Raw genomic sequence first — 12,281 nt, forward strand, 5'->3', positions numbered from 1 at the left:
ATTTTACAGTGTAACCAACGATGGGTGAAATTGAATTTTGACGAATCTTGACAGATGAGGTATAAAAAAAATTTATTTTGGGTACGAATTTTCTCTTGCACCACAAGAAATCCACTTTTGTGTGAAGAAAAAAGTGAATTTTTCCCAAAAATCAAGTGAAAATTGTGTGGAGCTTGGTGTTGCGAGATGGCTGCAGTGAATGATTGCTTTTCCATTGGTAGTACGGTAGTGTGTACAACGTGTTTCCATCAAAATATCGAAGGAGAAGTCTTGGCGTTCGACCAGAGTACCAAAATCTTGATTTTGAGTATCCTTTTATCAACCACAAAAGATTCCACAATCCCCTTCACCCCCATGGGGATTTGGAAGCACTCTTTTACTTTTCAGATCTTTACTTGGAATCCTTTTCCTTACCCGCATGAGCCCTCCAATTGAGGGCACACAGACATACGGAGAGAAATCTTTCCGAGACATTTTCCCATCTTTGATGATGGAAGAGAGTCTGGTGAGAGAATGGAGGCGACTTTTTTTCCCCGCAATCTAGTTTCTAGGTTATGCCGTTTTCCCCCAATGAAAATTCATCCTCTCTCAGTGTAATTTTCCTCAATGGCACTTAATTACCCAGAATGCCCACCAATAAGTGGAGCAGTGAAGCAACACGATGTCTTCATGGTGAATCTAAACCTTTGCGGTGATGTGCAAGTAAAGAAGGAAGTTAGTACAAAGCCAGATCCTCCACAGTCACTAAATCTCCAACGAGTAAGTCCCAATTCCTGAGCTCCTACTTCATTCAGCGCGCTAATTCCTGCCCTTTCTTTCATTTGCACAGTTGACAACCAGATTGAGGAATACGTTGGAACAGAAGAGGCGACTTGTGACAGCTCTGGCAGCTGGTGTGAGTCCCGATGGGCAGAAACTCTTTATAGCGATTTCAAAGACAATTGATCAAGTTACGTGGTCCGGACCCAATATAGTTGTCTTCAACGACGTCACTATATCACCTCCATACAAAGTAGACAATGTTGCCGGAAATCCAGACTCCAAACAATTGACTTATGTGAAGAAAATCGTGAGTATCCACTTGAAATAATTCGCATTATTGTATAATTTTCCGTGTAAATAGCAGTTGCTGGTCAGAGAGAAATCTGACAGGATTATAGTTTGATTAAAATCAATTTTATTTAACATAAATTGATAGAAAATGAATTTACCCATTTTCCATAGAAAAATCTTTTATTCAAGGAAATAATCACGACATGAATAATCTTGTAGAGAATCATACAAAAAGATCAAGAAAATGTTCATGAAACTTTCCATTTCTATCAGCTAGCAAAAAATCCAGAAATGCAAAAAATGACGTCATTATTGTGTTTTTTATCCCTTTGCATCAATGAAGCATTCATGCTAATGCTCCATTGATAATTTCTTGACAGTATTTTTATGCTTCATGCATAGAAAAACAAAAAATCACAACAATGGGGTAAATTCTGATAAAATCTTTTCTTTTCTTTTCTGACAATTGAAAAGTTGCTGTAAGATTTTGAGAGATTGGTGTTTTTAAATCGTTCTAATGTCTTTTTAGAAAAGAAAAATAATAAAGAATTCGTTGTTCTGCAAAATAGTCAGAAAGATCTCTGAAGAGGCTTGGAAGTATTTTCCTTCAAAAATACGATTAAAGGTAAAAACAAAATGTCAAAATCTTGTAAGATTTTTCCCAGAATACCAAAAATCTTATAATTGACAAATTGTAAGAAAAGAAAAGATTTGTGTCCGAATCTACCCCAATGACGTAATTGTTTAAATTTTTTTAGTAAATCTTTGCAGCAGTTTTTTCCAGTGAAAAATTGAAATTTTTTTTTGCGTTTTCTTGTTCTTTTTTCTCTGTTTTCTACAAGATTTATGCTTATTCCGATTAATTCATCAAATGAGAGACTTTTCCATGGAGGAACGAATAAACTCCTTTAACACTCGGAGGACGGGGCAATTTTCACTTACGCGGAGGATGAAATTGGACAGAATGACCAACGGTTTTTTTCAAATATTTCAAGGAAATATGGAAGATTGCATTTGCAAAATAACTATGCGTGCATATTTTATTCAATTAATGGGGGGATTTATTGCGCTTCGCGCAAATTTTGGATAAAAAAATATTATAATGGAAGATTGAAATCGATAGACAATCTGAAATATTGGTTTTTATGGGTGCGCTGAAACCACTTATCAATCTCAAAAGAAAACAATTTATGGAGGCTACGTGAAGGGTTTTTTTAAGATTAATCCTTGTATTTGCTTATTTTAAGTATTGAATTTTCCGGAGTTTTTATGTAAAAAAAAAAGTAAACAACAATTTGACAATTGTGCAAAAGAGTATTTCGACGTGCCCGAAGATTATGAACCATATTCCTATCTTTTAACACAGGAGTATGGTTCATAATCTTCGGGCGCGTCGATTTTTTTCGAAAAAAAACCGTTGGTCACTGTGACCATTTTCATCCTCCGCGTATATTTTCGACTTTGACCTTAATTATCTTTTAAAAAGCAAAATATTTTCCGGATTTTCTTTAGCCTAACTTAAAGTAATTGAAATTCCCTACACATAGACGTGGTATTTATCACGATAGGTTCAATACATTTTAATCTATGACGATTTAAAAACTCGAAATGGACACGGTGTCCACATAAATCCTCTAAGTGTTAATAAATTTATATAAAACTGACCCAGCAACTGTATTTTCATTTAAAGAAAATTTAAATTAATCTCAAGAAATTGTTTGCCTCTCTCTCCATCAAAAAGGTGGAAAAGTATCTAACGGATTCAGCAGCCACATCATCAGCTACCAATAATCAAGGAATACCCGCAGTATCAGCAAATTAATAATTTAAATTATGATTTATAAACAAAACAAAAAAAGGAAGAGGAAAAGATTATATTTATAAAAAATGTATTGAGTCTCCGAACAGATAAAGCATAAAAATTTAATCTAAATTCCGAAGCATGCAAATCAGTTTGCATGAACATCAAAATTTTCTTTAATTTTTCTTTTCAAATTTCACTTTTTTTTTCTTCAAAGAAAAAAATAATAAAGCAAAAAAGTTATTTAAAAAAATAAGGATAGAACATCCTGTTTAGTATTTTATATCCTTTTTCTCTCTCTCTCTCCTGCAAAAATATTCTCTTTATTTTTTTTTTTGAAATCGGAATTTATTTAGAAAAAAAATCGCGCTGAATTTGTGATTTTTTTGTTCAAAACTTTTTTCTTAAGAAAAAAAATTTCCATCAATAAATAATTTACCTTAAAAAAAATAGATAAATTCTGTCTTTTTTGTAGGCGTATTTTATGCCTTTTTTGGTGAGTTTTTATTGCATAAAAAACTTTATTAATATTTTTTTTAATGTTTTTTTTTAAAATAGCAACAGAAATAATACATTTTATATATACTTACATTTAAAAAAAAATATCGATGAACAAACGAATTCTGGAGCAGCAAAGGATTTGCAATCACGAGGGTTAAAAAAATGGCATTTCCTCTCTTACTTCTTTGACTTGCAAATGGTACAAAAGTCCACGGATTTGTCTGGAAGGCAATTTTCGTGGAAAACATGCCGACAATTGAATGCCAGAATGTCGTGCTTGCCATTTGATTGGGTATTGCCGTACAAGGTTGATTCCTTGGTGAGGACACTCCGTCGACAGAGGCCACATTGGAAATCATTGGAGATGTGAATGGCTTTCTGTTGTGTCTTGTACAGCTTCTCGTGCAGATTGAAATAGTCCGTAACGAGGATTTGATTGCATCCATCTTGGATTGTTACCTGGAAATTCATTCAAAGTGATTTTAAATTTTAATGTCAATCATAACGCATCCAGTTATAAGAGTTGGTGTCCCACAACGTGTAGAAATTTGATTATGCGTTGTAATAATATCTGTGAGTAGTATTAGTAGGAAAAGTTGAGTTATTTTGTGAAATTCAGTAATTTGATGCATAAAAACGGTCATATCTCTGGTTGTATGTGACCTAAAGAAATTTCTTGACTAGTTTTGGAAAGGTATTAAAACAGGCTATAAATTGACATAAATTTAAATAATTTTCAAGGTCATCTCCAGAACACAAAATGGCGGATTTTTGTTTCACCAAAACAGTTTTTGGCATTTTTTATCCTGAAGGAATAGTTCAATAGGTTTCTGTTACTCTAGAAAGTTGTAGAGATTCGCAAAACCTTTAATTTAATACCATATTGAGTAAAATCGGACAAGCCGTTCAAGAGATATGGCTCTTAGAATTTTTCAAATTCAAAAATTTTTCAAATGGTAATATCATCTAAACGGCGACACAGATTTTCTTCATTTTCGGACTGGTGAAAGATATTGACTCAGGCTACAATATATCAAAATTTAAAGGAAAACGATAACAGATGTTGGGAGATATAGCCCCTTAAAGTTAGGCAATTTTTGTTTTTGTTTTTAGCGCCTCTTGCGGATGTTTTTGAAACTTGAAATGTTCTAGACAGTTGTAGGGCTTCTCAATACCTTTCATTTGATACCAAGATGATCAAAATCGGTCAAGCCGTTCTCGAGTTATATCGAAAAAACACTTTTTACTTTAGGGCGCCATATTTGCTAAACCGCTTGACCGATTTTCAAGTATGAATAGTCGATGAAAACGTCTCACTGAGCTCTACAACATACTAAAATTTCAGACCTCTAGCTGTAAAGGAAGTGGTTGATGGTAGTTCAAAATGGCGGACGGCGGCCATTTTGAATTTTGAAAATGCGAAAAAATGAAATTTTACACCCACATTTCTATAGAAAACTTCAAACCCGAAATCTCCATCTGTTACCGTTCCCGAGATATAAGGCAAAGTTTGGCCTTGGTTTGGTCTTGGTCTTGGGATTTTTGTAATGTGAGATGTCTAAAACGTGCTCATACCAAGTTTGAGCCCGATCTGAGGTGGTTGATTTTTCCTATACCTGGTGTTGGCCACGAAGTGGAACACCAACTAATTCTTTTCAAAAAAAAAAAAAAGAAGAAAATTAATTTACCTGAAGGCTGTAGTCTGTGAGAGTCTTAATGAGGGACTTCTTAAGCCCCGGAATCTTCTGACCTAATTTAATTTTGCTAACCAAGAGATCGGGATTGATGTACCCAGCAATGCCATCGAGTAATTTGGTCATAACATGTGGCTTATCGAGGGATTCATTTATAAGATCATGCCAGAGGTCCATGTCATCGTTATCCTTGCAGAATTCAATGCCAAGTTGAACATTTTCCAATTTGTGCAAAAGTATCGATAAAGCTTCCCGAGTATTGCCCATTCGGCCCAGAAGATAAACCATTTCCGGATAGTACAGGCGCTCCTTGCAGATGTCATAGGCTTCCTGAATTGGGTACTTATTGGATCTCTTGAGGAATGGCAGCAACTTCTCACGCGCATACTTTGCATACAGCCCAACCATTTTCCAGTGAAACCTCCCACTTGGATCCACCCTATCCAGGGCATCGAGATACACATACAGGTAATCCTCACGTGCCTCCAGTTGCGCCACAACAACATCCGATGCAATCTTATTCTTCTCCAGCAACATTGCAATCGCCTTTTCCGTATCCAATTGCATCAGGGGCACAATCATTCGATGAATAACAGCATAGAGATCGTGTTTCTTTATCAATGCAAACACATCTTTATGCTGAAGCTTCAAATACATCGCCAGAGCCTTCTCGTACTTCTTCTCGTGCGAATAGAGTATCGCCAGGGATTCCAGAAGGATCGCCTTATCCTTCTCATTGTAGTGATCCTGTACGGCATTTATCACAGCGGATGTATTGTAGAGTGTTGGATGCCACTCCTTGATCAATGCTAAGAAACCCGGTGGCTCCAGCTTTAGATACTCATAGAGAACCATTTCGTACACATGTGGATTGAGTTTGCAATCCATACTTCGTGGTAAGTACATGCTGACAGCTCTTTGGAAGCGCCAAGATTAAAGAATAGTCAATTTTGGGTTTAAAATTTATAAAAAAAAGGGAGAAAACACTCACCTGAGCTGCTGCACCTTGACAAATTTGTACACTTCCTCCTCCCAGAGAAGTTTATCATTGCCAAAAGCACGAAGACAGAGCTTAGCGGCATCCTCGTAGAGCCCATGTGTTAGTAAATGATCCAAGTAGAGACGTGCCACACTCACCAGGGAATACCGACCACCGTGAACTGATATAACTTCCATTGCCTGCTCGAAGCGTCTGCCGGGAATGGAAAAAAAGACGGAGAATGGTAATCAATTGCCTGGATGGAGTTGGTGTCAGTTAACAAGTGAATCACAGCACTGTGTTGGGGGTTTGTGCCAATTGTAGAAGTATTCTTTGGGGCGCCTCAGGGCATCATTTTGTATTTGGGAACATGTGAAACCACTCTGAAAATGCCTCATATCCTCAATTGTGCGCTTATGCAGAACAATATGGTAGCTCTGGCACTTCCTGGCCATAAAAGCTGTATCAAAGCGCGCATCATGCCGCCTGTGGACATCCCTAAAGGGTGCCAGCCACGTTCCAACGGAAATATCTTCACTTCGGAAGGTTTTCAGGGTATTTCTATGATCTGCAATGTAGGCAACGAGACTCCCGGACAAGACGTAGCCCCCTCCAAGTGCATACGGCATGTATCTGTCGCATAAATCAAAATTTTGCTCCTTCCACTGACCACTTGTCTTCACGTACGCCTTCCCGTGGAAGTAGCCCCAATAGAGTCGTGGAAATGGATAAGTTGAATCATCCTTCCCATAAACAATCCTCGAATGCGTATGATAGGTCTGCAAATCCTGCAGGAGAATAGCTAAATCCACAAAGGTATCATCATCACACTTGAGGAGATAATCAAATGTAAATTCCTCATTAATTCGATGAAAACTCTCAAGCAATTTTCTCGTTAAATTGCTATAGCTGTCCCAAATATTCTCAAGAAGTAGCAAATCTTCATGCTTCTTCTGCTCTTCCCGCAAATCATTCACTTCCTCTGCCCTCAATCCAGCCATCCCCACGGCAAAGAAGTGCACAACTGAGATATTTCCCATTTCCTGCCCATCGAGATCCGGATTAATTGTCTTATACTTCTTCATCCACTTCTTGTAAACATTGAGACTATATTCCTGAATATCCGGCGTCTCGGCGCGTAGGAAACCCGTTTCCGGATCATATGCAGGAATATACACGGAATTGGCATCATAGGGAACATCGGATTTCCACACATAACCATTCCGGAGCCATGTCTCTCTCATTGCTGTCCTCTGGGGAACATTCCCAGGAGCAGTTGTAATAAGGATCACAAGGAAATGATGGGGTTTCCTGACCTGAGGAGCTCCTCCTTCTGCCTCAAGATGACCTTTCCGGACATCCCGAATATTTGGCTTTTGCATGGAATTCTCACTGACCACCATAAGTGTTGTGAGTGTCCCAAGGCTAAATGCACTTATTGCTATTATTACATTCATCAAACGACTATTAAATCCACTATTTCTCATGTTTTTTGCCCTAATTTCAGTCTTTTTGGGTGAAGAAAAAATTCACGAATTTGCTGCAGAACTTTACACCAAAATACCGGAAAGTGAGGTTATGTTCCGTCTTTCTATGACAGTACACTGATAAAAATTAATTTGCATATTGCTCTGCATAAGAACGCATTAGCATTGAGGATTAACATAGAGAACATAAGGTGGATGTGATTCTTATGTTAACCGGGAATTTTTTTTGTTTGAATTATGATTAAATTATTTTTCAAATAAAAAAAAAGAGAAGAAAAATTAATCTTACCCATGCTCAATAAGCCACTGAATCCGATCATCATGCTCGTAGGGACTTGCCACAACGATATCCTTTGGTGAAACTATAAAGTATTGATTCTCCTCAATAAGGCAGTCCAGGGAGTAGTCATTGCAATGGAATTCTTGATAACTAAAAAACAAAAGAGAAATGATTAATTGGTTAAAAAAAAAAAGAAATCAAAATTAATATTAATTACCCCCTCAGAGAGAGACTATCCGTGCAAATCTCCACGTAATCGCAGGACTTGTAGAGGAGAACAGTAAGAATGGGCCTCAGTGATTTGCTATTTTCCAAATCTCGCTCCTTGGGTACTCCCAGGACTACCAGCTGATTAGCCTCCAAGGGTGCGAGGCCACAAACAAAGAAATCCGTCTGGAATGTTGAGACTGTTGAGAGAAAAATCATTTTTAAGCTTTTCTTGGAGATTTTCTTTTCACCGGGTGGTTTTTTTTGCTTACCTGGATCAACGATGAATCCAGGTAAATCCCTCGTAGACACTTCAACGCTATTTCTCTTGCGAATAACGCAAATCCTTATGGTGTCCACCCAGCCAATGAGCAAAGTCGTGGAGTTGGACCATCGCAAATTGCAGCGGAAATCACTGAGAGCGAGGGATTTGGGTTGTTCCCACCGTATCAGCCCGAGGGACCATCTCTCACTGAGATCATACACCCGCACCCCCAATGCACTAGCCCACGCTACAAATTGATTATTCCACGCCATGGAGGAGACATTGCCCTCGGATTCACTCAGCACCGTTGACTTGAGGCTCTTGAGGAAGGTCTTTTCGTACAAACTGAGCTTGTTGTCGCCCACGATGAATTTCCTTCCGGAGCCGGATTTGTAGTAGAGCGGATCGAGACAGAGACTCCGTACGGCCCTCCCAATGTTTAACTTTTGATTATTCTCATCCGTACAGAGGCCACTGATGATAACCATGCCGTCATCCGAGCAAGTGCCAATGTGTTCACCCTTGCCATCCACGGAGATCTGATTGACGGCAACCATGTGATGAGGGACATTTACCCGCTGACTCACTGTATTGCCCTGATGATCCAGAAGGTGGACTTCGCCCCAATGCGTACCCACGCAGAGGAACTATCACAGGAAACAACAACAAAAATTGCAATTATTCCATTCAAATTGGGGCAGAAATATCTCCTCACCTTGGGATGAACAGCAATGCAGCTGATTGTGTCCTTATTGAGAATATTCTGTAGATCATTAGACATCCGGACGTACTTTAGTTTTGGCTCCACATCCTCCTCGGCACAACTCTCCGTTTCCGTTTCCGGATCATCCTAAAAATTTAACAACAAAGAGGGAGTTTTTTTTACACGAAAATTAAATCTCAATGCATGATGATTCACGAATTTTTCACGTACATTCGCCACTTCAGACATTGCCCCAGCTTCCAGATTACTAATTTTTATCAAAAATTGGGGAAATTCGTGTTAAAAAAGCACAATATTAAAAACAAATCCTTTCAAATGGAATTTTTGTTTGCAATTTTTGCTGCTCGCAGTGGGAAACGTCAAAAACTCGTCGAAAATTATGCATCGTGCAGATTACGCCATGTGGGTTTAAATCTAAACCTAAATTTTAACGGAAAAGGATTAAACCATTAGTTTTTTTTGCAAGTTTTTGGGTTTTTCGGCAAATTTTCCGAGAAAATTGAGTTTTCTGGGTTTTATAGCCAGAATCGCATCGATTTGCGAGAAATATTCAAATAAAAACCGTCGAAAATTGCAAAACTGAATTTCCCAAAAAGCCAAAAACATTTTTTAATGATTTTTAAAAAATAAAAGACATTTTTTATTACAATAAATTTACTTCGTTTTTTTTCTTGCTCTAATTCTACTGTTTTTTAGAGGTTACACAATTCGCATTTATAATATATTAAATGTAATTTAATCAGTTAAATTAAAAAGGAAATTGGAGTAAGGGCGAGGGGGGGGAGAGTCGAGGAAAATGCATGACTGGGTTTGCGAATGTTGCCAAAAAAGAGGATAAAATCGAGAAGAAATGTAATCCTCATGCTGCGTAGGTTGTCTTCAGTCAATTTTCACGGCGCCATAGATCTTGCGGATGAAGCTGTAGGCGGAGAAGAAGCCAATGGTGCCCGTGAGTAACCAGAAAGTCACCACCATTAGCCCAGTGTAGCCAAGGTAGAGGAGGGTGGGTATGAACTCGGTTATTTCGAGTTTTGTGAAAAAGTAGAAGATACTATAGAAGAAGATGTACACAGCCGAGCCGCCGGATACGATGAAGGTTCTCCACCACCATCGGTAGTCTTCGCCACACAGCTGGAAGTACGTCATGACAATGGAAATTTGTCCACAGCTCACAACGAGGATGCAGAAAACGAGGAAAAGGAATCCGAAAAGGTAGTAAAATTGATTCTGCCAAATGGCTGAGAATACGAAGAAGAGTTCAATGAAGACAGCGCCAAAGGGAAGAATTCCCGCCATTAGCGTGCAAAGAGCCACATTCATGTACCACTGCTGTGCCGGAACTTGCCGTGGAATCATATTTGTGCGCACGGGATGCTGATACGCTTGCTTCCTGTACCCAAAGTAGTAGCCAAGGTAGACGAGTGGCAGGGAGATGCCGAACCACAGGCAGAGAAGCGACAGCATCGTACTAAAAGGAACTGCACCACTCGAATGGATGTCCCAAATAAAGAAGTTGAGGAAGAAGCCCGTGCTGAAAGGAAAAAAAATAATAAAATCAAATCATTTCCATTGAAAAATCTCAAAATAATTTTGATTTGATGAAACTATACAAAAATTATCTCTTCTAAATATTGATTTAACCGCCCCATGCGTGACATTGAGGTCAAATTGCGTGTGCGTGTGTAACATAAGGGCAAGTTCAAAGTTGAATTGCACAGGGACAATCTACTCACCCAAAAACAATTCCCGGATAGAGAGTAGCCGTGAGGAATGCAGCCCGCTTCCATTCTCGTCCCTTCATGGTTTTGTAGAGGCGCGCTGAGAAGTAACCCGCAATGAGCCCCATGAAGACATACAAGAAAATCCCCGAGGTCATAAGGGCACCCCTGGAGGCAGGCGACAGCATTCCCAGCATGGCAAAGAAGATGGTAATGAGAGCCATGAAGAAGATTTGGATACCACTGCCAATGACAGCGGCAAAGAGACGCGGATGTCGCGGTGGCCGGAAGACATCGCCGTGAACAAGCTTCCAGCCAGTTTCCTCCAAGGCATCCTCGAAGCTGTCGTCAGTGTTGTAGCGCGCAATATCGCGTCTCAGTGTCCTCACCATAATCATCGTGAGGATACCGGAGAGAAAGAAGACAACCACTAGTGAATTAATGATGCTAAACCAGTGAATTTGAACATCATTCATGCCCAGGTAGATGTCCCAGCGTGATGCCCAGCTCACAGCACTCTCCTTCCACTCCACGGAATACGTGAAGTACAGCTGAGTGTTGCTGGAGAGGCTCACCTCCTGTGGTTTGGGATTATCCGGAAGGATACAGATACCTCCGTCAAATCGAAGATCTTTGGAATTTACAGAGAGCGTCTCTACTTCAAAGCCTACAACCCTGTACTTGTCCCTGAAAAATACATTTTTTTTTTAAATTAAATTTTAAATTTTTAGTTTTAATGGGTTTAGGGACTCACTTTGTGGGCATGTGATAGGAAAGGATAAGTTTCAGGTGGTTGTTGATGAAGGCATGATCTGCTTCAACCTGCCCCAAACGATATCCATGCTCAAATTGCACTTCCATGGAATCCGGATTGATTATCCTCGTTGCCACTGGGAGGTTGTCCACAAGCCTGAAAAAATAAAAATATGAAACGTTCTTCCGGATTCAAAGAAAGAAAAAGAAAGAAGAAACTTACAGATGCACGAAATATTCGTGTTTTATCCTCTGCGCCACTTTAAGTGATTGCTGTCGATCCCAATTGAGTGGACGATCTTTCTCATTGCAGAGCAACTTGCAGGGAATATTCTCTGCCATCCGCACCTCGTATGGGGTGTTGACAATCCGATCCCCCCTGAGAACTTCACCCAAATTTTCCGTTTTGTACTCCAGCGTCCCATTCTTTGGTAGGCAAAACTGCAGTGAGTAGTACTCGTAGGGCAGTTGGGTGTGTGTGCTGGTCATCTTGACTGCCTTCACATCAATCTTCTGGCCCCGGACAAACTCCACAGGAGCAACACCCGGAACGTAGAATGAAGCGACTGTGCGAAGAAACAGTGCCACGAGGAATATCTGCGGAAAATACGGTTGAGCCAATAAATAACCCGGTGAATCCCATTGAATATGTTTCCCACCTTAATTTCCATCACTTTTCATGTACAACTATGTTCTTGTTTCACTGGAAAAATGGGTTTTCTTAGAGATCAAAATCGCAAAAATTTACACGGAAAGTACATCGCGGTGACAGATTCATCGCTGTCTACCGCAGCATGTATCTCATCTTCTCCCTCTCTT

General features: G+C 39.3%; 4 protein-coding genes across 4 annotated transcripts; 1 reads left to right on the forward strand and 3 right to left on the reverse strand.

Moving 5' to 3' along the window:
* The first annotated feature begins 1 nt into the window (after position 1).
* Positions 2-3,304, forward strand: LOC129788893 (LSM12 homolog A). The gene is made up of 4 exons (XM_055825305.1): positions 2-307; positions 626-759; positions 830-1,069; positions 2,795-3,304. Exons 1-4 carry the CDS (start codon positions 187-189, stop codon positions 2,873-2,875), a joined length of 576 nt encoding a protein of 191 aa, XP_055681280.1. The 5' UTR covers positions 2-186; the 3' UTR covers positions 2,876-3,304.
* LOC129788873 (vacuolar protein sorting-associated protein 41 homolog) lies at positions 3,177-9,360 on the reverse strand. The gene is made up of 8 exons (XM_055825273.1): positions 9,202-9,360; positions 8,983-9,117; positions 8,275-8,914; positions 8,013-8,202; positions 7,805-7,945; positions 6,041-6,241; positions 5,044-5,965; positions 3,177-3,814 (listed from the first exon to the last, which is right to left on the reverse strand). Exons 1-8 carry the CDS (start codon positions 9,217-9,219, stop codon positions 3,533-3,535), a joined length of 2,529 nt encoding a protein of 842 aa, XP_055681248.1. The 5' UTR covers positions 9,220-9,360; the 3' UTR covers positions 3,177-3,532.
* On the reverse strand, positions 6,249-7,709 carry LOC129788883 (beta-1,3-galactosyltransferase 6). The gene has a single exon (XM_055825292.1). It carries the CDS (start codon positions 7,513-7,515, stop codon positions 6,301-6,303), a length of 1,215 nt encoding a protein of 404 aa, XP_055681267.1. The 5' UTR covers positions 7,516-7,709; the 3' UTR covers positions 6,249-6,300.
* Positions 9,361-9,575: 215 nt separating the features above from the next.
* On the reverse strand, positions 9,576-12,281 carry LOC129788877 (transmembrane 9 superfamily member 4). The gene is made up of 5 exons (XM_055825284.1): positions 12,122-12,281; positions 11,686-12,059; positions 11,464-11,619; positions 10,725-11,396; positions 9,576-10,522 (listed from the first exon to the last, which is right to left on the reverse strand). The coding sequence occupies exons 1-5, from the start codon at positions 12,131-12,133 to the stop codon at positions 9,871-9,873; spliced, it is 1,866 nt and encodes a 621-aa protein (XP_055681259.1). The 5' UTR covers positions 12,134-12,281; the 3' UTR covers positions 9,576-9,870.

Source organism: Lutzomyia longipalpis, chromosome 2 (assembly GCF_024334085.1).
Source record: "Lutzomyia longipalpis isolate SR_M1_2022 chromosome 2, ASM2433408v1".
NCBI lineage: Eukaryota > Metazoa > Arthropoda > Insecta > Diptera > Psychodidae > Lutzomyia > Lutzomyia longipalpis.

Coding starts and splice junctions, on each gene's coding strand:
- LOC129788877 (XM_055825284.1), bottom strand. Junction 11,620..11,685: donor CACGAATATTTCGTGCATCT/GTAAGTTTCTTC, acceptor TTATTTTTTCAG/GCTTGTGGACAACCTCCCAG. Junction 11,397..11,463: donor TCCTATCACATGCCCACAAA/GTGAGTCCCTAA, acceptor TGTATTTTTCAG/GGACAAGTACAGGGTTGTAG.
- LOC129788873 (XM_055825273.1), bottom strand. Junction 8,915..8,982: donor GCATTGCTGTTCATCCCAAG/GTGAGGAGATAT, acceptor TTCCTGTGATAG/TTCCTCTGCGTGGGTACGCA. Junction 7,946..8,012: donor GATAGTCTCTCTCTGAGGGG/GTAATTAATATT, acceptor TTTGTTTTTTAG/TTATCAAGAATTCCATTGCA.
- LOC129788893 (XM_055825305.1), top strand. CDS start 187: ATGGCTGCAGTGAATGATTGCTTTTCCATTGGTAGTACGGTAGTGTGT. Junction 760..829: donor AGTCACTAAATCTCCAACGA/GTAAGTCCCAAT, acceptor TCATTTGCACAG/TTGACAACCAGATTGAGGAA. Junction 1,070..2,794: donor TGACTTATGTGAAGAAAATC/GTGAGTATCCAC, acceptor TCCATCAAAAAG/GTGGAAAAGTATCTAACGGA.
- LOC129788883 (XM_055825292.1), bottom strand. CDS start 7,515: ATGAGAAATAGTGGATTTAATAGTCGTTTGATGAATGTAATAATAGCA.